Consider the following 27,709-nt stretch of genomic DNA (forward strand, 5'->3'; position numbering starts at 1 on the left):
TCAATGCTACCACCTTTACCTAACATGAAGCTTCTGGAAATTGTGCACGATTTGCACGTTGGTAAAAGTCGAAGCGGTAAAAATCCTAAAATCACGTTTTAGGCCAGGGATAGAAAGTAAACCTTGGAACTGACATATTACCAAGGTATTGGAGTTAATATCCTAGATAATTAAAGTCTGTTTTTTAATACGATGGCCTTAGAGAGCACAGACGAAAAGTCCCAGAACGTTCCTTTATTCAGAAACCTTACTGCTGATGATGAAGATCAAGAAGCCAGCGTAATCCAAAGCATGTGTACAAGTTGCGAGAGAGAGGTAATACATGTCATATTTATATCAATGTCTTGTTTGATTATTTATCACGACCAAGAAATACTAATCTGTATCAATGGCATCCGAACCGAATTACATATATATTGCTCATGAGGCTCAATTTGATATTGCGTCTGACATGATCAACACACAATGAAAAAGTACCCCGAAGATATGATGATTCTTGAAGCCCTCATGATTTCTGTACACATAAAAAAAGAAAAAAGCTACTTAAAATACAAGCATGATCCAATTTTTCACTTCGCTAGAATAACAATGACATTTTCGTACAAAATTCTGCTCATTCGAATCTCCATTGATTTCAATCAAATTTTACCGTGCGCAAGATTCTTAGGACAAAATGATATCTCAGGGTTGTCTTTTACGATTTTTTATGAGCAGGAAAAGAAATTCAGTTATAGTTATATTGGAGGGGAAATCAAGCTTTTAAAAAATGCACGGGAAAGATTAGGTGTGCAAATTACATGAAGACAAAGATCAATCAGAAAGTTGAAACTCATAATTAAAGCTTACCAGTAAAGAATGTAACTGCAAGTTAATTTTGCTTCTACCATATTCCGGTTGCTGTGAGAATGCAATATTGCAAGGGACCTATTATGAAAATCATGCAATTCTATTGTCTTATGTTTACCTGAAATAATTCCGCATGACAAAAAGTAGGAACTACTTTAACTATATGTCAAGCAAATCTTTTGATTCTCGAACACTTTTCTCTCCAAATTTTTCTTTTTACGCATGTCTTGTGCCCATATTTTTCAGATGAACTCTGCAAAAAAGCGTCAGATGGCCTATAAATCTGAAGTTACCTTCTATGTGCTTTCTCTTCCTTCCACCCTTTTATATTCTACCATGTTAGTAACTTTTACCCTGTTTTCAAAGTGTTCACAACAGCGCTAAAGACATATGCGTCTTATGCTAAGGGATAATAACCTTATACCCTTGAGTTTCCAAAGTTGGATGTGTTCATCTTCTTGAGTCAAAAACTTATGGTCAATCATGCATGAAAAACTTATAAAAACTGATCAGTTTTTATCAGTTTTTCATGAATATACAGTCAATTTTTGGCTGAAAACTTTCAGTTGAAAAATTTCTAAAACCAGGCCTTTTTGTTTCATGCAGGTTAATTACAACACCCGTGCCAAAGTAATAGGGCAAGCTATTGACCACCCTGATAAAAAAGTAGTACCTCTTCTGCAAAGGACAGTAGGAGCATTTATAGGAACAAGTTAGTTCCCATAAATTATAGTATTCCTTAATGAAAGGTGAAATTGCTAATGAAAACAAAGCATTATTGTCTCATTATTCATGAAACTCGTCTTGTATCAAACAGCTCGTTTTCAAATTGGTGGTGAATACCTCCTTAGGTCCTTGGGTATTCCTTAAACAATTATTGTTGAATGGGCAGTGTCCCTCTAAGCTTAAACAGATTGGCACTTTGTCACCCTTGTGAACAATCCCTAACAAAAAGGCCTGTTAAATCTGATTGTGTGTTTCAGTCTTTTGTTTTTTGGAAATGGTGCAAGCTAGTGTATACATTGAAGTCAGTTCATACATAATTTCATCGGCATGGCTTCATATTTTAAAATACTGACCAACATTTTTCTTTATTTGTTGTGTATTCCCTAGATTCACTGCTTAGTTGTACTTTGAGGATTCAAAATTGAGAAAAGTGCTTGCAAAACGTAATTTTAACAACAATTAGTTTCAATGGGCAATTACCTTACATTACTTGATGTCCTACTGTCAAATAGTTGCATAGATCTATGGCACACTCTTTCTAAAAAATCCTGTATGACAGAGAAAGTGGGGAGCTCTTCCTGTTGTCTGCTATCCACAATCAAGCACAACAGAGCTTGGGGAGGATTGGGCCAGGGGGACGTCCACTCCAAATTTTGCAAAAATTAGAGAAGAAACAACAATATGATAATATTTGCCTTTGTCATCAAAGCTAGCAACAGAGCACTTTACTTATTTGAATTAGAACTTGAAATTTATTTTATATTTTAGGGTACAACAAGACTGCTTTTTACAAAGATACCTTTCTTTAAAGAAATTATTCTAATTTCATTTGAATGCCCCCATTGTGGTAACAAGAATAATGAGATCCAATCAGCTGGACCAATTCAAGATAAAGGCAGTCGAATTACAACAAAAATCACAGGCCTAAAGGTGTGTTTTTAATATCAGAGGTATTTCTAAACGTTCTTTGGTTTTACAGAGAAATAAAAAGCTCCTTATTCATTATAAATCATGTTTTTTATAATCAATTAGAATACAATGATTTGAACAATATGCTTCAGAAAAGTGTGTATTAAACAAACATGAAAATCTTTAGCTACTTCAATCTTCCCTGTCTCATTTCCCCCTGTATTTTTTACTGACCATGACTCTCTGCCCCTATTCATTTGATAATTTGTGTGCCTGACTTGTAAAAAATCATTTGATTCTATGCCTTGACTGACAGCTGTATTTCCTTTCTCCAGACTCAATTCTGTCTTCCCATTAAACGAACAGTTGTCTGAGGCCTGTCTCTGTATTTATCTTATCATTAATTGAAGCATGTAGAGACTTTATTTTATCTTTCTTAACTTGGATTTCAAACAACCTGTAGTGATCAATTGATAAAGAATTTATGTTATTTACACATTCTTGAAACAGAGGGCAAGTGTTTGTAAACTTTCTTAAAAGCTAAGCGCTTTCCCCTTTCAATCTAGAAGATTTTATGCTTTTTTCACTTAAAAAGCTGTTAAATGCCAATGAAAATAGGGAAAGCATTTAACATTGAGAGAAAAAGCTCTGAAAAGTATCTGTGCTGAAAGGTTGCATTTTTAGAACTTTAGTAATTGCTCTATGGATGTGGTCCTAGGAGACTCAGTTCTGTGATCAGTTCTGCATTTGGAAAGGTACCCTTGATGGAAATGTCGTTTTCAAGGTGTTTCAAGGCCATAGTTGCCTTAAAATGTTGCAGCCTTTTTGCAGGGTGTTTTTGAAAGTAGAAATGAAAACAGAGCTCAAAATAAAATTTTCAGGGAACAATGTTTTGGCAGTAATTAAGGGTATCAGGGCAACATTGATAAAAGAGGAATTTCCAAGAAGATGGTACCATGGAATTTTTAATAGTAGCTGCACCATCTACTAGGATTCTTGGCTAGATTGTTAGAGGAATGATAGAGAATTATGAGTAACATCATAGAATTGTGCCAGGATATCATATCAAATCAAATTCATATCATTACTCAAGGATATTTTAGAAACAATTTTCTCTTATCTCTAACCATGGCAATAATCTAGGAACATGATTCAAAATTATTTGAATAAAGTTTCTGGATGCAGCAGCATTGTCAAGCATTTTGTTTTATTTTCCGCAAAAGTCGATCATTTCCATTTTCTACTCCATGTGAAAAATATGGATATTCTTCATATCAAACTCGGGGGGAGGGGGGGGGAATGGAAAAGCAAAATTTTTGTTTAGGTAGCAGGGGAATGAACATGAGCATGGGGACTTTCTTCTCGCCTTTAGTAAACGATCCCCAGAAATTTTTTTGCAAGAAAACGGGAATCTTATCTTTGTGCCGAATGGATTGGAGATACCGTCAGTCAGTCACTTATGATGAAAGATTCAAGACATGGTCTGGCTGCAGGCTTCCCCATTCATTACGGAGATCCAAAATTAGGCATTGTTTTATTATCGTCGGTGAAACCAACAGCGGTGTTATGTGCGAGGGGAAGCTAGGGTGTGATGGATCCTTGACGCATTTACACCCAAGTCATCATGATGTTTACGCACGCACAGTAGGTCAGGCTTTGCCTGTCAAGTCAAACTAAGCTCACAGTTGAAATATTGCTCAAGACAATAGGCACAGTGACGTCACTACCATAAGCTGACAACAGGAGACGAAGGTGAGAAGTATTGTCATCGGGTGCTTTTTAAAGATATTTATTGTCTGCGAAGGACCTATGTACGACACACACCGAAGAGAAAGCAGTTGCATGCAAGTATTTTCTGAGCACACAAGATGAAGTTTTTCGTGTTTATCGTTGTCTCCGTGATGGCGATCCATGGCATGCCAGCTCCAAGGGTATTAAATGACAACCACTGGCCCACAGAGAATCAGCATGGTGAGTTGTTTAAAGCATAATTAAACCCACCTTACTTGAACTGTATACTATTAATTTTCTCAGCGATGACCTTATCAAGAATCGGAATAATTCTTAGATTGATATGCAAATTTCTATTTAATGAAAATTATTATTTACCAGTGTGGCACGGTTCTAAGCCCACTTCGGGGCATTGAATCCAGAACATGGAACACATTTCCATCGCCATTGTTATCGATGAAAATTTCTATTTATGTATAAGCGGCCCGTTTGACAAACAAGCATCTCAGTTGTCAATTCACTCCCACCTCAAAACTGGCAATTTTCCAACCCACCTCGAGGCAATGAATCAAGAGCATGAAACACATTGCCATTGTTATCGATGTATGTTTTAAACGATGCATAAACATAACTGCTACGTTGAATAGTAACTCCTTGTTCATTATTGGTTATTTGAAGTGACTCTGATCCTTCAATACATGCTTGTGTCTCATGAATGAAAGAAAACGAGGGGCGAAGCACTCCATTTTAAATTCGCAAATATTTGGTGGAAATCCGATTGTTTTATTTCAAAATCTCACACGCTATTTGTTGTTAGAAGTTGTGAGTTGTGCCTTGTAAAGGCACTCCAAGACACTGCAGTCATTTGCTGTGACCAAGTCAAATTTACAAAAATGAGCACTCTTTTCATAGCAAGCAAAAGTTTCCTTTCTTCCGAGGCTCGAATTTCCTGACTGTCTGAAGAATTGAGGCTCTGGTGCTCTTAAGATTATAACGTGCCCTTATTCCATACAACTTCATTTGCATACTATAGATGGTTTCGAAGACCCCTTAATAACAGCTTGGCAAGACATTTTCAGTAGCACTGTTGATAAGCTGATAAAATCCGCTCGGTTTTGTTATCATCATCATGGGAGTAAATTATAAAACACGCATTGCTTTTCTTCTTTTAATTTTCATCTAAGGCCGAGTATGAGGCTGGGTATGTTCTTATGTTGTTTAAACTTTTGAGAAAATCAAACCTTGTTATTGGTAGAAAAGATTTTCTTGCAAATAAGGTTGTTTCGTAAGCTGCTATCTTAGGCGTTTTTTTAGCTTTTCGTTTCATTCGATTTCTAGCCAACGAATACCTTTGAATGTGACACTTTTCATGCTGTTACGGTTGCTTGACCGTAGAAAATATTCATTTTATATGATATTCTTATGAAATTAGCCTTGAATATATCAAAATATCCTGAATATCGTGACTAATAGAACTGATGTCTTTATTTTCACGTGGCGTCATCATTAAAAAAAGAAAAGAATATACGCAATGAATTATGCATACAGCTTTCTTAAGTCATTATTTTGATGGCAAGTTGTTCTGCAGACGTTTGAATTGCAATTTTCTAAAAAATTGGAAATTAATATTGAAAAATTTGTCTTCTGTTTTAGAACTACTATTTTTGTGAAACGGTGCAAAAAGCCAAAAGGAAAATGAAACCTTGCAAAAAAACTAAAACTAAAGTTTTTATGGATATTGTGATTTAAATGTCTCGTAGATTTTATGACGTAATCGTTCTTTCTTCTACGTCACTCATTATCGCGTTTCCACTAAGCCATTTCGTTTGTTTATTCATATCGGGCGCGCTATTTGTTCACTCGTCACCTGAAATAGCCCTTCCGTTCGTTACTAACCGTTTAATCGAGTTGAGCGAAGTTTTGCGATGTTGGGAAAAGGTGATTATCTTTTTCACTAAACTGTTTAGGACAATGTGGAGGTAGAGGGAACTTGTTGGGGAATTTGCTTTTTGTTTGCTTTGTTGTAAACTTTTATACAAGAGCAAACTTTATTACACCACTGATGCCAGATTTTTTAAGTACTTAATAACATTGTGAGAACGTGGCTATCCTTAGATGGCAAGTTTAAGAAATAATCGTGTTTGTCTGAAATTTTTCTCCCATGTGAACAAATCAGAGCAGAATTTGTCAGCAAATCCACCGTGCTACTGAAAATGTTTGTAAAACTGTTATAAATTGGTCTTTGAAATTAGAAAAATCAATGTCGAGCCTCAAATTGTCAAGAAATGAGAACACTAAGCCACTGTTGAAGCATTGACTATGGTTAAAGTTATCTTGTTTGTATAAAAGAAAGAATGTAAATAACAACAGAGGACACAAATCTTCAAATGGTTGCTCACGGTCGTTTAGTGATGGAGTTAACTGAACAAGAACCCCCAAATATTGTGAATGAAACCAGAAAATAGATGAAATGACGGGAAAGAAATGCGCATTGATACTACACTCTTATTTTTATAAGAACACGAGCCTCAAAATTGGTCAAAAGGTAAGAACAAATTAAGAACAAGCTGAGGCTGAGCTACTGTAGAATGAAATTTTGAACAACGTTTTATCTCAAAAACGAGGATTTTTTGCCATATTTTGGTGCTTTTTCGGTGAATATTCAAACATGGCGGCAAATGAAGGTTGTCTCACGCACTTTGTTGGCAAAAGAGGCCTGAACACCTCCCCAGAACGAAAAGCTAGAAATCGCACTGCTTATACCCTATAAATTAAGAACAAATTAAGAACAATCCAGCCTCAGATTTTCGAAAAAATTAAGAACAATCAGCCTAAGCTCAAATTTACTGGTTCTTATAAAAAAAGAGTGTACTGTTCAAGGGTTAAGAGACAGAAAGTAGTACAGCCTGGTCTAAAGGGGATCCATCGTTCTTGAATATTTAGGGCCTACATGTCTTGAACAATTTTCTGTTTTTCTAGTTGTATGATACCCGTTAAGCAGGGGCGCCCAGAGCCACTCCGGGTCCAGGGGCATGCCCAGTTCTTTGGCCCCTTCCTACCCAAAGGAATAAACCTAAGATGCATTTAATATAAATTTAAGATGCGTTTAATTGTCTTTATTTACTTTTAATCTTTATTCGTAAAGCATTGTTAGACTTTTCAAGTACAGATATGATTTGTTTTCTTTCGATTAATATTTTAATAAGAGTAATTTAAGGATAATGCAAGGCCCAAGCTTTATGAAGAATATGTATTGAAATAGACGTATCCTCCCTTCAAGTCATTTACACTATAATGCGACTCAGTCTCACATTGAGAATAACTTTACATACCTAATACCCTGTCGCTTGAGAATAACTTTACAAAAATCTTTGGCTCAAAGTAAGTCAAATTAAGAATGTTGAGGCTCAGCAAAATTTTGGGTATTCTTATAAAAAGTGTGTATCGATTCTTAATGTGCGTTCGATATTTGTTTTGTAGAATGCGCCAAGCACCTTCGCGATCAATGCATTCCCGAAATTTTGAAAGCAAATGAAACATGTGGTATCGAGCAGCTTGTCAGCTGTCTTGAAAGGGAAATCAATTTGACAGCAAGCTGTGGTCAGTGTAAAGCAACACGTAACCAAATGATGTCGTACATGAATACCATCAAATCTGATTTTCTACATGGGAATAGCTGCCCCAATGAAGATGATGTTGATATGTTGATCAAGACTCTTACAAATCCAGGTAACCATAGAGTAATCAATTAATGGTGATTGGAGGGTGATAAGTTTTAATATAATTATAGTACCATTTATAGAGATAAATATATCTAAATATCTCTTTAGAAATATCTCTAACTTGTGAAATCTTGGATCAAATCCAAACTCAAAGATGAACAGTAAAAGTAAAATTATTTTCTAAACTGCTATAGTTAATATTCAATTAATTAGCACGTCGGCATAGAAACATAAATTTAGTTTTCATATTAATTTTAATGTGTTTCAAGTCGAAAAGAATTAAAAAATACACGAAATTACTATGCAATTTACAAGAAATTTTGTCACTAATTTTTATAATATGGTAGAGCCTTCAGACAATCCTGAAATTTTAACGAAAAGTTGTAAAAGCAGCATTTAGCAGCTCGTGATATTATAAATTTGCAAGCATTGACTTTCGAAAACAAATATTTTGAACCATAGCCACTTTCAAATATTATGATTTTGCTCTTGAAGCTCAGTGTATATCTGCCCCAAGCCAGATTTGTTGTCCTTCTTGATTTTAAAATGATTATATAATTATTGTAGACCCTTACGATGATTCGTACGATGGTTGGTACGATGATTGGGATAGTGAAGACACATACTATGAAGAACAACCAGATGATAGTTTCGATGAAAAGGACCCAAACGATGAAAATGACACCAAAAGTCTTTTCAGCTCGTTTAAAAGCAAACTTCACAACGTTATTGAAAATATATTTGGCAATGAAAGCTATGAAGAGGAAAAAGAGATTCCTGAAGATAAGATAGGAGGCGTCAATACAACTGATGCTGAAGGTGATGACTGGTTGCCGTTTGATTGGCTCACATTTGGTGAAGACTGGTTCTGGGAAAATAACTCCACGGTGATTGGTAATGCGACTTACAACGTGACTAGCGAAGAGGAAGAGGAGGTCTTGGAATTAACTGACGATGAATCAGATGGCCTTTTACATGATATCTTTGGCATGTTAGAACATGATGATGAAGTCTGGGAGGAGTGGGAAGAAGATAACCTTGACGATGTAGGTGATGGGGATTACCATGTAGGCGATGGGGACTACCTTGAAGAAGATGGGGACTATGGTGATGAAGATGGGGGCTACCATGATGAAGATGGGGGCCATCATGAAAAAGATGGGGGTCATTATGAAAAAGATGGGGGCCATCATGAAGAAGATGGGTACCTTGACGAGGGTGATCATCACGAAGATGGAGATTACCATGAAGGTGATTACCATGAAGGTGATTACCATGAAGGAGATTACCATGAAGGTGATTACCATGAAGGTGATAACCATGAAGGTGATAACCATGAAGGTGATAACTCCGAAGGTGCTTACGAGACGGATGGCAGCCTTGATCTTGATGCCTTTGGCGAGGAATATGCCCCCAAGGGCACACTCGATGGCACCGGCTATGGTGAAGAGACAACTGATTCTTATGGCACAGAAAGTTTTTGAGATGACCATTATAAGTCGCTTGATGGGGCTTTTGATGGTGGACTCTTCAATTCTTGGTTTAAACGTTGAAGAACACAAGTTTATTGACTATTTTTATAAACCATCTGTAGATAATGATTCATGTTTTTTAAACAATACATTTTCTTTTTGTTTAACTTTTTTGTCGGTTTAATTCCCGTCAGATCCTTTGTCATACTGCCTAATAGCAACATTGCAAACAAAACCTGGCCTTTTTCTGAAAATTGGCCCACAGCTTAGTCAGCTGTTCAATATGCCGTGGTGTTTCCATGATAGAATGCACACTGGAACCTTCTTCTTCACTTTCCTGTTGGTATTGTGTGTACCAAAATCTGCACTACTTTCTTCTAGATATTATCATATCGAATAGAACTTTTGATATTAAGAATTATTAAAAGACATATCTTCTTCAATACAAGGATGAATGTTTAATCATTTATAAACAAAAAACCAACGTCAATACCGTAGACCGTGCTTAAGGTTGAACTAAACTTGTTGAATTTTTCAGTTTCTTTTCAGCTTTTCAACTGATGTACTATTCTTACCATATTTCTGCTAATTCTTGTAGTTCTCTGCCTTCTTCGATATAGTTTCAATAGAAGCAAACTTTGATAATTAATGATATGTGTCTTTAAGGTGCATGTCTTCGGCGCTTTTTTTAAAAATTGTAAATTTTTGGATAATACGCTACAGAAAACGGTAAACCCTCTATTGGACCCTGCAGATTTCTTTATGATTTCTTATATTATAAGAGGGTAGAGGATATGACGTCAAATATGATAAACCATTTCACTTATTTTTCTTTTTCTGTGAGGCAAACTCTCAAAAGCATCTTTGTGACATGTTTAACCCTTAAAAAGTAAAAGTCGAACCATTTGGGATGTAAAAGTTCAGTAAACCTCGGGGTGCGATATAGAAGATTTACCGTATTCAAGGCAGGCGCCCTATCCAAAAACTTCAGATGATGCATCTATTCATTTTAAAACTATTCTTCCAATGCCTTCTGCTTGTTGTTCTATAAAAGACAGGCTTGCCATTTGCTACTTGTTTGCGAAGTAAAACCCTTTTTGCCCTTTGCTACTCCGCTGTGCTATAGCTTCAGAAAGCAATTATTTACAGCTCTTGGTGCCTTGAAATTAGCCTAATCTGAGACACCAACGTTTTTTTCCTCTATGTTCGAATTTTGTAAATAGCATTTTAATTTTGATTAAAATTTTAGTTTTCATTTGCAAAATATATTGATAAAGAACAGGTTTTAGCATAGGTTTTTTGTCAAAAAGATACCGTTTGAAGGAACCTGTAACGGTCCATGGAATACCAGTTGCATCTTAAGTCATCTCGATATCGCTATCTGAAAACTGGGTTTGACTATCTACTTCTGAAGAAGCCTTTTTAAGTAGTCTTTTCGTTTAATGATATTTCGAAGTCTTTGAGTAAGTTCTCAAGGACATTCATATCTAAATATTTCTAAACTCGATGACTCTTTTTCAACAAGCTGACGTTTTTCACGTGATATGTTGATATCTTGCCTCTATAGGCTCAGAAATTAGATACGATTTCTTTGCCTCTAGAAAGTTCAAGATGTTTTTGACGTACCCTGGAGACATTCCTTGACACTCCTAGCAATGCAATACTGATGTGTGAATTTTTATGCAGTCTGAAATTAAACCAGAGATCGCCTTTACCTTCTAAATTCAGTGGTTTCAAAGAATAAATAAAATTTAGCATAAGTAAGATTGGTCACAAATTATGAAAATATCAGAATCTGTTATAACACCATCACAAAACACAAATTCGAAGCTTTTCAAGAATGACTCAACCTCCTCCCTCTCTCATCGAAATTTCATATTTTTGACAGGATTTAAATCGGCAAGTTGTCAAGCAGTCATCGGCCTCGTTTCGAATACCTGAACTCGATCTGGAGTCAGAGGCTTTCAGCCAAAAAGGAGGTAAGAGTGCCTAGCACTGCAATAACTTTTTTATTTGTATTTTATTTTAACACTCTTTCTCATCAATCATTGTAGGTGCAATATATGGATTGTTTCAGTAGAACAGTCACAAAAATTGCTAGTTTTTTCTCCGAAAACTTTTATCAACCTTTGGAAACCTTTGTTAGAAAAAAGGACGGGCGTGGTTTTTGTTTAGCACTTCCATTTCTTTAGTTTTTATCGGCCTCCTTAACAGTCATTGACAATATGACGACCATGTTTCCCGGACTCGCTTCAGTCGAATCTGATTTTTTGTTACCAGATTTTAACCGGAAGTATTCTAAATTTTACAAATTTCGGTAAATCATAGAATAGCATCATCCTAGCCATCACTTTTTCAGCTTAAGCTTTGTATTTTTTATTGTGTTTATGTACTTCTGGGTTCTGAATATTCTTTTTTAAAAATTCTTTTATGCAACGTATACTTTTTTCATAGCGTTAACGACTGTTGAAGGGGTTTTGCAGAATGTGATTGACGGGCTGGAACAGCAGCAGAAGATTCGAAAGGTAATACAATAAACATAAGGGGTTTATATTGTAGACATGATCGTCATGAACAGATCACTTTCATAAAGAGGAAGTAGGGTAGACCAAATCTGGCCGAATATGAATCGTGGTACATTTACATGGAAGCTTTGGAGTAGCTTTGAAGTTCAAAAGGATTCTCTGGAAAAATTGACTTATTTTCTTAGTTTTTACTGTCTGTCTTCGACAATAGGCATATTTATGTTCCAAAATTGGTATCTACATTGTGATTTTGCTATGATTTCTGCAGCGTTAGAATCTCTTTTATTGTATTGCCTGGATAGGTTTCCGAGTTCAAATTTTGGCAAGAATGTATTCAAGTAACGCTCTTGGAAGGCATAGGGGACCTAGGCTGTGGGAGGGCGACAGCCCCCCTAATCAGACAAAATTTGGCTCCATTCGTACTGTTTTATCTCGATTGAGCAATAATATTCGGGCATGATCCATACCAAGCCTCTCTAAAAATTTAGCATCCGTTACGCTCGTGCATACAGTGGCAAACTTAACACTGTTAGGACATTCAGATGTTTAACCCTCTTCACCGGTCAGTCGTGAAATGAAACCCCATCATTTATCATGAATAAAAGCAATGCCATGTTTGCTACAGCCGGTTGCAATCGTACCGTTTTCTAGCTCACGAATTATTTCACGACTTATTTTGTAGGTCACTGACAAAGAAACAGCAGCAAAAATTGAGGCGTTTATAGAGAAAGTGAAGGTATACCAACGCGGCGAGAAAGAGTTCACTTTGATCATAGAAGATATATCTGGAAATAGTTATGTTGAGAACCCGCATGCCCCTAATAATGATCCGAATACGAAAACAGAACTTTTCAATAGAACTACAGATCAGAACGAAAAACTTGGGTTTTTCGAAACGACACCAGAGGATCCAGAAGTCGAACAAGAATCTGAACCAAAACCAGAAGGTATGAATGCGAGCACCTATTGCAAATTTAAGCATGAATTAACGATTTTGCTATTGCATCAATGTATAATTTTTAATTGACACGAAAAAAGGGTAAAATCCCTTTTCTGTAAGGTAAGTTCTGTTTGTGTCAGAATATTTGTTTCCTTTCTCTTTCGTTGAAAATGAATAAGGAGTTCCACAGATCCGTGAAGGGTGCTGGCTTACATTCAAAAACTGAAGAATTTTTGAAACTTATTTGCCGATTCTGAACGAAGACTGCGTTTTGTTGCTTATTGGAAATAGAAAGCAGTTTAATAAAGGCTTCCTTGCTTTCTTGTTTTACATTTTTAATACATGGCTTCCTGGCATTTGTTTCTGTTAAAGATGCAGTGGCGTGGCAGCGATTTTTCTGTTAAAGATATTCCTTATTCAGAGACATTCTTTTGGATTATATTTTCTATGTCAAAAAAATTGAAAAATGTATTTTTATGACGTCATCTATATAAACAAAAAATCACATTTCGCCAGATAGGGACAAAAACAATCTGAGGCCGTGTATTAATGAAATCAATTTGTATGTATGTTTATATGTTGCTGGTAGTTTATATTTATGAAAATTGTTTGCACAGGATAAGATTTTTCAGGTCGTTTCCTTCGTCTCTCCCATTTTTGATATTATATTACCTATTCGTATTTGGTAAGGGGTTGTAATTTTCCATGTAGGTATTAAATGAATCTTTTCTTTGCTAGAATCACAACCGCTTGATTTGAAAGAGGAGGTACGATGTTATTTCTGTTTATACTTTGTGTGACTTTGTGATATATCTATGAAGTGAGACAAATGATTTGATAAGCAAGCAGGGTATTCATTCAAATTTGACGAGAGTAAAGCCTAGATGGATTCTTATTGCACAAAAAGTAATACAACCAAGACTGTATATATTTTTAGTTGCACAATACACTGAGGATACGAAAGCATTGCACAACTCCAAGCAATAATGCTGCCGCTGCTGCAGTATATTTTATCTAGCCAAAATCCTTTAACTTTCGAATAGTGCTAAATGTGTAGCCTGTGTTCAAGACCCCTAACCAGACATCTACTTTCAACTTAGGGTTCTGGAACACAGGCTATAAATGTGTAGCCCGTTTTTTTATTATAGCGCTGTTTACTCCTATATCAAATTGTGAAATGGTAGTCGCCATTACTCCTATATTAAATTGTGAAATGCTTCGTATCCTCATTGTATTGTTACATTCAAAGATCTTTGATTGGTGCCGTAGCTGGATCGTAACAGGCAAAGCTGGAAATAAAATAAAATGATCACCATTTATTGCTTTTTGGGAAGATTTTGAATCGTCTTTTCCTGCGGTTTTTTTTGTTTCTTCCCCAGTCTCATCGTTTTCTTTCTTCTTTGTGAGAAAACTTGCGGCATTTGTATAAGGATGTAAGACATTCCCTTTGGGAATCAACGAGTGAAATAGAGGAATTAATTAAACTCCTTAACTATACTTAATTTTTTGAACCACTATAAGGTAATTTGTGAAATTATCCTGTATCTTTACAGATAATTAAGCCATTTAAGCATTTATGCATTGATTTATGCAATTGATTCTGCGTTCCATTCTTGCAATTTGTTTCAGACATGTTGTTGTTCCAGGTGTTACAGTTTCCCTGCAACTGCCACAACTGCAACTCACCAGCAGTTACAAACATGAAAATTGTTCGTATCCTTTCCAATAAACGGTTTCCAATAAATTCAGGTGGCCAGCTTATGCACCAAGGTCACAATCGATAGCCTAAAGGCAGTGAAGGTTATTCAAAAAGCCTCAAATCCAAAAAGTGAAACTAAAATTTCATAGTTTAAAATTTATAATCCAGTGTTCCATACCTCTGATTTGTCCCTACTTTAGAGTTAGGAGTCTGGCCTGACCACAGCCAAATAACTTATCTGTTATGTTACTCTTTGGTGAATTTTCATTGAACGTTTACTACTGTCTAAAATCTCTAAGTGCCAAGAATTGCTAGGGAAAATACAGCCTTTTGCTTTTGGAGGGTGTTTGGCGAAGACAATGAAGATATGAATGCGCTAGAATAAACTGTGTTCCGCCATATTTGGATACTGATTAAATATTAAGGTCTTGTTTGCCGGTTTACTTAACATTGCTTCTAAGTTTTGTTGACTTCATTAACTGCCCATGATCATGAGCGAAGAATTTCCTTAGCCTTTTGAAGAAATACCTCATTTCAAAGAAGTGATTATTATGGCTACCAATTGTGACAAATGCGGTTACCGAACAAACGAAGTTAAATCTGGAGGTAACGTATTTAGCATTTCGTGTGTTTGCTGGGATTCTTAAATATTACAGTAATTATTAATTTTTTTGAAAAGTTGCTATTTTATTGTTTTGAAAATGAAGTGTCTAAGGTGAAGAAGCAAAGTTCTTTGTAAGATCTTATGAAAAATGCTGTAATTAAACCTTCACCAGGAAAACCGCGTATCAAGTGTATTCCAAAAATTTAAGTATATACTGTTTTCATCCTGGTTTAAATTTCTTTCCTAGCTTAAATTTCACACATTATACTTCGATGTAACTGCACATGACTGTTTTACGAAATCTTGAATGTTCATTTTTCAGGCGGGGTGGAGCCATGTGGTGTGAAAATTACCTTAAAAATGACAGATGCTTCAGATCTGAACAGAGATGTGCTCAAGGTAATTATTCGTACTGAAACGGTGTCATTGGCAGCAGTTGCGTCCTTTGACCAGGGAGGGAACAAATATCGGACCACGGGAGCAATTGTCCTTGAAATTGTTTTGGGTCCCAAAAGAAAAAAATCAAAAAGTCCACTCCACAAAATCCAGAAAGAATAAATCCAAAAGGAATATAAGAAAAAGAAAATTGATAAATCAGTCAGCACTGATTAATCTAGGTCACAAAGACGCAGAAATATCCTTAACAGATATAAGACGTAATGTTTTAACTTTAGCAAACTGCAATGATCAACAAAAAAGGGCTGCAGCAAAATTTGCCTAAAATTTATAGAATCAGTGGGAAGCGCAGTCAAAATTATTAATTCGGTTGCTTTGTACCAGATCAGCATACCATCTACTAGCAGCAGCTTACTCCAGAATAATATTTTCAAAAGTCAATGGAAAGGAAAGGACTACTGTCAATTTATATGGCAGTTGTCTGTGTGGCTAGTTTTTAGTACAGAAAATATTTGTTTTTTAACTGCGGTCCCAGTTAGAAACAACTTTTTCCACCCCTACCTTTGACCTTTTAAGGAGAAAGTTCAGTATAATTTTCTGAAAATTTTTCTCCAGTTTTACCCACAGTCAAGCTATTTAACAGACCAATTAAGAATTTGCTAGCCATTTTTGCGTTATATCACAATATACCATTATATCGTAATTTAGAGAGTTTAGGAGACTATTGAGAAAAGTAGCTTTTTCCATTCATATTTTGATGGGGGTCAGAATTTTAATTTTATCTAATTTTGTGTTTAGATTGAATTGAAAATAGTTTTGGAAATATAAAACAATATTCCAGTCAGCAGACGTGTCATGTGACAAGTTTTGGTGGCTCTTAACAACGTATTCAAATAAGCTTGGATCCAGCTTATGCAGCCCTTTAAGTTCACATTCTAGTAAATATACTTGAATGTATGTCGTAATGGCTAGTAAGGGCTATGAAATTTCTGCTGTTCCCAGTAATATCATTAGAGCTTTCTTTACTTAGTCTGAAACATGCCAAGTGCTGATTCCTGAGTTGGACTTTGAAGTTGGTTCCGGGTCGATTGGTGGACGGTTTACGACAGTCGAAGGTTTGCTGACGTCAATAAAAGAACAGGTTAGTTTTAAAGTATGAAGGAACTAGGTCCCGAGCAATTTCGGTTGTCACCTGATTTCCGATTGGTTAGATTGTACAATAGGCTACTGTTTCTTGTTCCAATCGTCGCTCGGAGAGGAAAGAGCCAATTTGATTTTTTCTTTTAATTAAAATTTTTGTCTTTGCTAGCTCTCTCTGTTTGCGGTACTTTTTGGTGCTTTCTCTTGATTTATATAGATAGCTTAACTTACAAAATAATATATTAAAAACCAAACGACAAAACAAGAAGGTTCCGTCTATTTTAGCATGTGCAGAACTAAGGCTAGTATGCAAAGCTAAAACCATGTGTGTGACTGTGTCATAAGTAAAGTAAATGCAGTATTAAAGTTCCCAAGTTCGTATCCAATATTTGATATCAGAAAATTTGAATATAAAATTTATTAATAATTCTTCCAACCTATTCTAGTTTTTGTTTGCTTTATTTTGAGAGCTATCATTTTTTAAATATTTTATTATTATATTTTTTTTTCTTAAGAAAAAATTGAAGTTCTTTTTTTTTAATTTCTTGAAAGCCTTTTTCTCTCATCATGGCTCAGTTTTAATTTCGATACATGTCATAATTCTTTGTTTGCTCTTTTATCAGCTAGAGACATCATGTCCTTTCTTCACTGGTGATAGTGCTGTTTCAGATAGCAAACAACAAATGAAAGAATTTGTCGGAAAACTAGACCAGGTTTGTATTGTATCCGGAATCTCTATCCGCTTGGAAAATCCTTCTTGAGTGAAATTCCTTTTAAATAAAGTGTTAATTTTTATTCCATGTACTAAGTATTTCCCCTTGAAAAATGTGAACAGTTTTTTGGCGGTACATGACTTGAAAATGGCTCTGAAAAAAGCAAAAATTTTACAGAGTATTGGCTAAAAGTATTTTCGTCTGACACCCCTCAGAGCATAAAACGTCAGAATGAGGGTCCGAAAGAACACAATGAAAAATATATACCCAGTTGTGGATCAAAATAGGCCAATCAGAAAAACGCAAGCACAAGACCGATATAGTTGACCAATCAGTGCCGCGTGCAAAAAGAAAATTTACCACTGGAGTCCAAGAGAGAAAACAAACTCCTTCTGTCTATCTACACAATGGCGGCTTTTTCGTTTGTATGTATGTAGATCGATTCCAAAACTGCTAGATGGAAAGACGACCGGGCTCTGCCAATTATTCGAAACATATCGTCATTATAGAGTTTAGCACAATCTGGGTTGTCTAAAAGATGCTGACCGATGGCAGAATCGCTTGTTTTAACAGTGTTACTAGACCTACAAGATCGAAGAGGCTGTTATCTTCGAGGGGCAGTTTTGTTTCTTATGATGGAAAGAACATGTTTTATCCTATCCCCCACTCTAAGTATTATAACCCTATATATTCGAGTTCAAATAATTTTTGCTCCGTTCTTCTGTTGTGCGTTTATTTCGCACTTTCAAAATTATGCTTCTAGCCTCATAACACTAACTCTTACCACTAACCGGTTCACTTGGTTAACAAAGCGCTCTGTGCAACGTTGTTCTCAATCTTAGTAAATTCTGTAGGCAATTCAAGGAAATTGGCAAAATTGAAAACAAGCGGGTAATTAGCCTCGATGCGTATAAGGCACCTTGAAGAAATGAGCTTTGAAAAATACCAGCCTGTTAAAGATCTTTTATTGCTGCATCTTGAGCCCATGTGTTGGGTGCTTATAATTAGTTAACACGATGGTGGAGAGTTCAAACAATGCTTGTAATGTGCGAACAATAGATATAAACAAAGACTCTAAAGAGTGTATTATGGGAAAGTGAAGATCTTATGATCCCATCGTGAGTCAACTTATTTGCTTTTGAAAAACTTTGATTTTTATTAAGATCGTTTCACTGGCGAAAGCTGATGTAGTGTTTATATTTATGGACCATTCCTTGAACTCTTGCATATTATTTGAGTTCCTCGGCTTCGTAGATCGTTTTAAGGGTTTTTGTTTTTTAACCAGAAAGATTTTTCTCCAATTTTCGTCGAAGGTTATCATTTATTTCATTCAGTAGGCTTTGATAAAAATGTAGATTAAACCTGCCGAGCTCGTTCCTTGCACGTTGCGCTTCTCTTGACTCGTTTCTTGGTGAGCAGACAGTTTTGGGCAGAACTTCTAGAATTGCCCCTTTTAAGCTGTTTCCTTGTAAGCAATTGTTCTAGAATAGCCTTTTTTATCTGTACCAATTGTTTGGTACAACTGTCTTTGATCTTGCTTTTGAAGTTCCCTTGCGCACAATTTTAATCAGTTTACTGTTTATTTTCTTTGTGCTATCTTATTACACAAAATAAGCGACCCTTTTGATCCAAGTTTTTCTGTTTGACAAAATTAGCAGCAAGTATGCTCTTTTTTAGATTTTTTCAATAAGATCTTCTCATTCTCATCCCATTTCTGTCAAAAATTTGTCCCTTATTTCCCATTTGAAATCACCAAGCAAGAAAACCTGGATCGTTGCGTTTGTTTTCAACAAGCCTTCCAATTCTTGGTGGACTCTTTTCTAATGCCTTTGTCATAGTTGGTTTTCACAGTTGAGTTAGAGCACATGCTCCACAAAATTTCCAGATTTCTCGTCTCATTTTTGTGCTTAGCTGGTTCTTGATTTTGGCTAAGACAAGGCAACGAATTAAGTAGTAAGGTGTGTAATAATTGCCACAAAAATTCATTCTTTTGGTAATAATTAGTTGAATGCTCATAATGAAATTCCTACTGAAATAAACGAAGTCTTTTGATAATGTCTTCTGGACGTCAACAATTATTTTATAAGCAACCCATCCCCGTATAAGCCCCCCTTTAAATTAACCTTTCCCCTAATTACGTCATGGCGCAATGCATTTTGGTGCTTGTAGTTTAACCTGCGAAGGCTTGTTTATGTCTTGTACGGCGATCGAACGAAGTTCTGTTATCATTTAACGCTCTTTCTATCTATCTAAAGCATATGTGAATTTAAATTCATAATTTAAAAAATATCTTATTAGAAATCTTGTTGGAAAGATGCATGATACCAGCCAATCAAATGCCTTTAAATAGTGCCTCTTTGCTCCTTGTGTTCCGTGAATGAAAGACGTTAATGGCTTCCTTTCACGACGAGGTTTCTCTTAATTAGAAAATAACGTAGGTGGAGCGGAACTGCGTGATTGTTGACGCAATCCAAAGAAACAAAAGGGTCCTATTAGTAATAAAAAGTTATTCAAAACACCTACGTTGACCATCAAAGGGGGGTCATGATTTTTCACTTTCTCGTGACTCGCTCTTTAGGGTCTTTGTTAAAAGATTTTTCGGTATATGCAGCCTCCCCCGGTAAGATACAGAGCGTTGCCTGTATTTACTTCTGTAAGAGTAATGCAGCACGAGCATATTTTGACGTATTTCTATCTAGCATGACGCTGTGTTTTTCGCAGCTGTTGTAACCTGGTGTTACCAACAAACTGCTCCTGGCTTCAAAAGATTATTAACAAACCGAAAGGCTGCAAACAAGCAGCTGAGAAACGCAAGATCCTGTGTTAAAGGCAAGAGTGTGTTGATGTTTCTTTCTGGAGAAAGTACGAAGACTAAGAAGCTTTTTGGTATTTCATCACAGCAGTTATACGCATTGCAACGTGCCTGCTGAAGCTTGGTATTTTTGCTGCCAAATTTATCACGTAAGAAATTTTCAGCGAGGCAAGGAGAAGACCGAGGAATTGTCATATTCTTCTTCCTTCTTAAACCGCTTCTTGTGGAAACAGATAGCAACAAGATCAACTTGTTTTGAAAATGACCATGACCAATAGTACTCACTTTCCTCTTTCCTTAAACCTCTCTTCGACGCCAACATTGCCTGTTACTACTGTTAAATTTCCTTTTGGAGATAAACCGTACCCTCCTGTAATCAAGAAAATCGGTTTTTCGATACTCCCAGCCATAATTGTGACCTCAATGATTGGGAATTCATTGGTTATACACCTGACACACAAGTATGCATTGCTTAAAGGCGTAATGAAAGCATTTGTTATAAACATTGCTGTGTGCAACATTTTACTGTGTTTCTTCCCGCTCCTCTATCTTTTTGAGCTAGGAACGGGCGATTGGTATTTTGGCAGCATTGGTTGTGACATTTTGGTTGTTTTCGAGTACGCTGTTCTGACGTCAGCAAACTTGTCCCTTGTTCACATCGCTCTCGAACGTCTTTGCGCCATTGTAAAGCCATTCAAAGTGAAGGTGGATCGAAAAAACGGTACATTTATGTTAATATTTTCGTGGCTAATCGGGTTTCCACTGGCGATACCGTTTGTAATTCTTCAACCGCGCTATACCGACGATGACCATCCAGATGCTGCTGCGCAGCCTGAATGCAACAATATGTGGGCAGTGACGACTGTTGGAATGTCCCGAGGTTCTTTGATTTACTATTGTGCTATGTTTGTTCTTTTGTACATCGTTCCGAGTATTATAGTAACAATGTGCTACACAAAGATTATTTACGTACTCATAAAGAAGATAAAGAGGCCTGGGCATCAAACCAAGGAAAGCAAACGTCAAGAGCAACGGAGGAAGCTGCGCACCGTAAAGCTATTGTTAATAACTGTTGCAATTTTCAAACTCTTCTGGCTACCATCCTATGTCCAAGAATTCCTATTAGCAGGAGGAGTTGAGAACGTAGATGAAAATTTAAAAATTCAAATTATCAATTTAGTCTGTGCCTCACTGGGCTATTTGTACTGTGCTGTGACACCCTTTCTATACTTCCTCTACAACGAGCAGTATCGAAATTCATTGTGGCAAATGGGACGGTCCGTTGCTGCCTTGTCTAGGGGGTCATCATCAAGCAAGAATGCATATTCATTGAAGACATTTAGTACTCCAGGTACTAAACGGAAAAACGATAATGTTCAAGAGCTGGGAATTGTCAACAAGGGGGTGGAAGATAAAGTTACAAACTGATATTGGACCTTTTTTTAATCAAAGCTGCGGACACTTGCAATTCATTAAATTTAGGCCAGGTATTTTTACAAACAAACAAATTTCCATTTTCATTTATTAATCAAACATTAAAAGTAATTTATGTTGAAGAAACATTGAAAGTAACTATGATGCCTTTGGCTTTCAGTTTGTGCTTTCAAGATCCTCTGTTCTCAGAGAGCTCTCCTATCTTGTTTCTCGTCTCAAATGTGAACTAATATATAATGATTTCCAATCGCCTTTTCGATGCCTGTAACACAGTTTTTTGTACGGCAACTGCATCGTGGGATATTATGAGTAGCATAGGACTTTTCAAGGGTTTTTCTAAACTAATGGAGGCTTCTGAATGAAAGTTGTCCCAATTTTCCCCCTTGTGTTAGAAACAAGAAAATGGATTATATGGAGTTGATGAAAACATTTAGGATTTGAAACAAGAACAATTTAAGCAGTATATATATAATTAGAAGGACAAATCAAATGAAATCAGATTTCAGTCAAGATGCTAGCAATCAAGTAACGAGGTAATTGTAAAGTTTATTAAACTCTAAATTTAATTTAACGTTATTTAGTTCTATCTAACAATGGTCCACATAAGCTGTACAGCTGCCTTAGATAAAACCTGTTATATCAAAATGTGTACTGTATATATTATTTGGTAAACTTTTTAGTTTCAAACAATATTCTATGTCATGCTGTCGATAATCTTTAGCTCGACTCTCGTTGTTTTGTTTTTTTTCATGGCTAGTCTATCATCTGCCATTTGAGATTCTTTTTAGTAAAACCTGTTTTTTGAAACTCCGTTATTTCATCGATTTCATTTTAATCGGAATGACACTGAACCCAGAAAACCTTTGCTTAGCCGGTGATTTGTATCAGTATACGTAGAGATCAAGGTGTTTATTTTTTTATTTCATTCAGATTTTACTGCAGTATATCTCCACCACTTTCTTGCATTATAGTAAAAGATTCTTTACTAGTGTAACGAGTTACTGGCCATGGTGGAAAGATGATTTTGATTCTATAGTCTTGACCTGTTTTTTATCAAAGATATTTTGAAAATTAAGTTTATGCAATAAAAACAAATATAACAGATTTTTGACAACTGAAACTTTTCCTTGCCTAGTACCTCGACGAAGACGCAGCAATAAAATATTTTTAAAAATCTTAAAAAGGCGTTTACCAAAAATATTTTTAACTTTGACCTTCGAAATCAATACAGCAAGCTGACACTGTATGCTTACCTCTCAAAGTTATGCCAATTTTCAAAAATATTTGTTTTTTTATCTCCCTTGCTATCTCCCGTACTGAGCCCTTATGCGAGATCGTTTTTTGCCAGTGTTTTTTCTTTTGACTTTACCTCTCTCCAGAAAAGACAAATTATCTCTAGTTAGACATTCAGCACCTTCAGTGCTTCTATTTTATTGGGTGATGTCCGAAAATACGAAGGCCAGACCCAATCTTTGGCTGTGTCAAAAACTCTATAAAGTGGCTTTGAAAAAGGCAAACATTTTATAACATACACTTATTGAGCAAAAGTATTGCACAGGCTGAAACAGAAATGGCGCCATTGCAGCAAAAAGTTTTAGCTAACCAAAATTCAAATGGCCACAGAAGGTTTATAAAAGTTAAAAGATGACTTTTAGTTGGGAAATTATGGAAAATGTATTAAGATTTGATACTGAAAATAGAAAATGCAAGAATATTTTTGATTTTTGCCTTTTCTAAACAATATCGACATTTGCAATAACACGTAAATTGAGAGATGATGATTGAAGTACCTGTGAAAAATTTGCAATAAAAAAGTTCATCTTTGCATCAATTTGTGAGATATTATAACTCGAGGATACTTTCTTTACGCTTTGGTGTCTAGAACTGTTCATTTTCCTCACTCTTGTTGGGGAATATGCTAAACTTTTTGTTCGGAGATTTTTGGAGGTGCAATGGGCAAAATGGCAGCGGCCACTTAGTGATTTATTGCATCAGAATTCACTCAATAAAATGTGTCACAAATCGTCAAGCTCATCATTTCCAACCATTTGCGATGTTGGTAAGGGAACAAAAAATGCTGCAAATTGTTTGAAACAACATCTCGTTTTCTCATTTAATTTAAAAAGCCAAAATTCCTTCGATAAACAAGTACACTCAAGTGCCCCAAAAACTGCGAAAGAGTCGGCATAATAAAATGGCTTAAAATATGCCACTTTCCACCGAATACAAGGTCAATAATGTCCAACTTGGTACTCCAACGACTAAATTTGATCTTGCAAATGTTTTTCTGAATCTATCATTTCGCGATTAACAGTACACGATGAGTGGACAGAAGGAGTTCGTTTTTCTCTGACTCCAGTGGTAATTTTTCTTTAGACACGCGGCACTGATTGACAACTATACCAGTCTTATGCTTGTATTTTTTCGATTGGCCTTTTTCGTTCCACATTTGGGTATATATCTTTTATCGTGTTCTTTCGGACCCTTATATGCTCTGAGGAGTGACAGACGAAAAAGCTTTTAGCCAATATGTTGTAAAATGTTTGCTTTTTTAAAAGCCATTTTCAAGTTCTGTTCCGCCAAAATGTTTACTTTATAAATGCATTCTTCTTGATGATTTTGTTCTTGGACAAATGTAAGGCAACACTTTCAATGATTCATTGCTGTTTTTCGTAGATCATACAAGGTGAAAACTTTGTAACAATTGTTCTAGATGATCCGGTTGGAAACAGTTACATCCAGGTAAGAAAAAATAACATACCTTATTTATTCATTAGAAAAGCTTAAAAGAATCGAACAGACCCAGACTATCTCGTGATTACACTCTTTTTTATAAGAACAATTTTATTAGAACACGAGACTCAAACTTGGTCAAAAGTTCAGAACAAATAAAGAACAGGCTGAGGCTGAGCTAATGTAAAATGCGATGTTGAAAAACGTTTTACTTCACAACCGGGATTTTTGTACCATTACTGACAAAAATGTTCAATAATTCATTGCTCCAGAAAACGTTACATGAAGATCTTTAATTAGGAGGCATAACTCCGCTATTTAAAAGTGATAAAACCACAGAAAAACGAAACTCTCACAGTGCTGTCCGCTTTATCAAAGATCTTTGAACGGCTTCTATATGCTCAGATGGTTGTCGTCGCGGATACGTTCTCAGTTCCCTACTTATGTTGTTTTCGGAACGGTTTCAACATACAGCATGCGCTGTTGAGATTAATGGATATTTGTAAGAATTCCCTAGATAAAAAGGGGTGGTTGGTGCCTTGCTAATGGATCTCTCAAAAGCGTTTGATTGCATAGACCATGAGCTGTTAATTGCGAAATTAAATGCCTATGGTTATTGTAAAGATGCTCATTTGATGATTTATAATTACATGTCCGGTAGAAAAGGTCATACAGCACTTAGCTAGAAACTTTTGCAGGTGTTCCACAAGGATCAGTCCTTGTGCCTCTTCTATTTAATCTATACATTAATGATTCCTTTTTCATGGTGACTGATACCGCAGTATGTAACTTTGCTGATGATACTAGAATTTTCGCAGCTGACTGTCAATTAGATAAGTTTTAGAACGGCTAGAAACTGATGCTTTTGTTTTATCAATGTGTCTTCCAGCAAATTTTATGAAATTGATGACGGGAAGATCTTCTAACTTTTGGAACAAACCAACACGATATTAAAATCAAAGTTGGAGAGGCCATTGTTGAAGAAAGCTCTGAAGAAAAACTGCTAGGGCTGAAAATAGATAAAAATCTTAATTTCAAAAGCCACGTCTCAAATATATGCAAAAGAGCCAGCCAAAAACTGCATGCCCTTGCCAGAGTATTGTCGTTTATGGGTTCTCCTAATGAACTTGCCCTCTCCGACTATGATCTTAATATCATCTTGGTTGTCCCAATGGTTAGAAGATGACACTTCCCTTCACTAATTTTATCTCAAAAACGAGAATTTTGATCATGATACTTTTTCGGTGAATATTCACACTTGTCGGCAAGTGAAGGTTATCTCACTCACTTTGTTGGCAAATGAGGCTATCGTTTTCTATCATATTTATATTTTCGCTCTCTGCTGATGTATCGATGGAATAGCTTTATTGTCACGTAGAAATCATTCATATTATCAATACAACTATTCACGAATCTGTTTATAACGAAAGCAAGTGAGATAGGATTATGTTACAGTATCTTGGTTTGTTGCAAAACGCTTATCTGATTATATTTTCACGAGGGACTTCAGTAAAAGTCCGCTTAACGCTAAAAAGTCTCATCTTTGTTCATCTTATCACTGACCTTAGTTATTTTGCGAGCTGGAATAAAAGCAAGTGTTTTTTATGTAAATCCTGCTATTAATGATATGTTGCTTAAGTTACACAAAAAGACAACATAAAAAGTTGTTATTCTCAACATCCTAATTATCTTACTATCTGCCAAACTATCTTACAACTTTGGAATTGAAAAACTAGAATGACTTATAATGGCCATTACTTTCTGATTTATTTGAGTCAAGTACACACACTTTTTATGTCGTTGATTCAATTTATTCAACAATTTGTTTTGGTAACATTCTTTCACTGTTCTTACATATTTATTTGCAATGCTTTTTCATCTTTTGCAGAATGTATATGCTCCAGACCCCGACCCTGAAATGACAGTTGAAAAATACGAGAGAACATTTCAGCAAAACGAAGAATATGGTTTAAATGACATGAAAGTGTAAGGAAAACCGCGTCGCTTAATACGTATTACGTCTGCGACGTGCGGCATCATGATAATAATTCTGTTTCTTTTGAAATATATTCTTTGAAATCAATCCAGCCAACTATTATTTTACTTTTACCAAACTTCAGTGACGTTTTTAAATCTTAAAAGTTTTCCTGTCAAGGTATTGTGTGTGGCACTTCTTTATTCTTTTGTTGAAATAAGACCGTAGCCAAATGAGTATGCTTTCGTGGGTGAACTCAAATGAGTATGATTGGGCAGGTCTCGTGTAAACAGAATGCTTAAATGAACTCGAATGGATACGGATGTTTGTGTAACTAGTCTCATGTAAACGGAGTCTCTCATTAAGTAATCATGGGGTCCTGTGGGATCCCAATAGCCTGAGCCCCATTGGGGTCTGGAACTCAGGCTAGCCCCAGAGGAAAGCTATTTATGGCCGGAATTCTTTGGTTGACAGCTCCCAACGTATAATAGCTATGTATATGATTACCAGATCTACTTTGGCCAAAACCGGTGCACATTTCTGGGAAGAATCAGTAAAGGCTTTTGAATGTTTCAGATGTATGGAAATGGATGGCGAGACAGCAACTTCATAAGGTTTCTGTTGGGGCTTTCAGAGTGGGTGATTATTCTTGTAAGCTTCTTAGCTATTACTCCTGTGAGCTTAGTCAAAGATCTGAGGACGAATAGTTGAAAATGAACAGGCACACTATACGGAAACTTCTGAAACTATACGGAAGTTTCTGAGAAAAAAGGAAAGGAAATCTGAGGGCCTCCAAGGGGGCCTGTGTCTCCTTTTTCCTTTAACATTTTCAAATACAAGGCTTGTTTGGTTATATACACAAACCTTCGATGACGTTTCGCAGTATTGTTAGAGGAGGTACAGAATCCCCAAGAATGAACATGACCTTTTTACATTAGCTATAACTGCATAAATAGAAGCAAAGAAAATAGTCCTGCTTTCGATACCTGTTCCGCTTTTACTGGAAGGGTCCTCGATGCTCTTTCCTCGATCCATATTTGTATCTGACTTTTATATGTTTACTTCCAGATAATTCTGTGAAACACAAGGTACGATGTATACCCAGATGACAGCACTACTTTACTTTTGTCTAAAGATTTTATTCAACTAAAGAACGACCTGAATGATGATATTCGAAATTAGCTACAATATTTACAATATTACATTTAAGAGTAGTTTGTGTCTATCAGATAATAGAAATTAAGGCATACTGTGCATATGTCCTACATTTTCAAAATAGGTTTTGGTAGTGTAAAATTTGAAAATTTCTCAGAAAAACGAAAACGTTCTTTT

The 27,709-nt window shown here is 35.9% G+C and overlaps 3 protein-coding genes across 3 annotated transcripts; all 3 read left to right on the forward strand.

Moving 5' to 3' along the window:
- Positions 1-27,584, forward strand: LOC135684359 (zinc finger protein ZPR1). The gene is made up of 14 exons (XM_065199893.2): positions 1-315; positions 2,341-2,502; positions 11,295-11,385; positions 11,861-11,931; positions 12,614-12,878; positions 13,610-13,638; positions 14,518-14,584; positions 15,093-15,176; positions 15,497-15,573; positions 16,601-16,711; positions 17,334-17,423; positions 24,346-24,411; positions 26,291-26,388; positions 27,446-27,584. Exons 1-14 carry the CDS (start codon positions 193-195, stop codon positions 27,447-27,449), a joined length of 1,338 nt encoding a protein of 445 aa, XP_065055965.2. The 5' UTR covers positions 1-192; the 3' UTR covers positions 27,450-27,584.
- LOC135684360 (uncharacterized) lies at positions 4,203-9,985 on the forward strand. Its single transcript, XM_065199894.2, has 3 exons — positions 4,203-4,452; positions 7,693-7,941; positions 8,502-9,985. Exons 1-3 carry the CDS (start codon positions 4,350-4,352, stop codon positions 9,416-9,418), a joined length of 1,269 nt encoding a protein of 422 aa, XP_065055966.2. The 5' UTR covers positions 4,203-4,349; the 3' UTR covers positions 9,419-9,985.
- LOC148957692 (cysteinyl leukotriene receptor 1-like) lies at positions 17,430-24,330 on the forward strand. Its single transcript, XM_089114915.1, has one exon. The coding sequence runs from the start codon at positions 20,497-20,499 to the stop codon at positions 21,661-21,663; it is 1,167 nt and encodes a 388-aa protein (XP_088971041.1). The 5' UTR covers positions 17,430-20,496; the 3' UTR covers positions 21,664-24,330.
- Positions 27,585-27,709: the final 125 nt, after the last annotated feature.

Source organism: Rhopilema esculentum, chromosome 21 (assembly GCF_057945365.1).
Source record: "Rhopilema esculentum isolate cy_ngs chromosome 21, ASM5794536v1, whole genome shotgun sequence".
Classification (NCBI taxonomy): Eukaryota; Metazoa; Cnidaria; class Scyphozoa; order Rhizostomeae; family Rhizostomatidae; genus Rhopilema; species Rhopilema esculentum.

Coding starts and splice junctions, on each gene's coding strand:
- LOC135684359 (XM_065199893.2), top strand. CDS start 193: ATGGCCTTAGAGAGCACAGACGAAAAGTCCCAGAACGTTCCTTTATTC. Junction 13,639..14,517: donor CGCTTGATTTGAAAGAGGAG/GTACGATGTTAT, acceptor TTGTTGTTCCAG/GTGTTACAGTTTCCCTGCAA. Junction 24,412..26,290: donor TTGGAAACAGTTACATCCAG/GTAAGAAAAAAT, acceptor CATCTTTTGCAG/AATGTATATGCTCCAGACCC.
- LOC135684360 (XM_065199894.2), top strand. CDS start 4,350: ATGAAGTTTTTCGTGTTTATCGTTGTCTCCGTGATGGCGATCCATGGC. Junction 4,453..7,692: donor GCCCACAGAGAATCAGCATG/GTGAGTTGTTTA, acceptor TTTGTTTTGTAG/AATGCGCCAAGCACCTTCGC. Junction 7,942..8,501: donor CAAGACTCTTACAAATCCAG/GTAACCATAGAG, acceptor TAATTATTGTAG/ACCCTTACGATGATTCGTAC.
- LOC148957692 (XM_089114915.1), top strand. CDS start 20,497: ATGACCATGACCAATAGTACTCACTTTCCTCTTTCCTTAAACCTCTCT.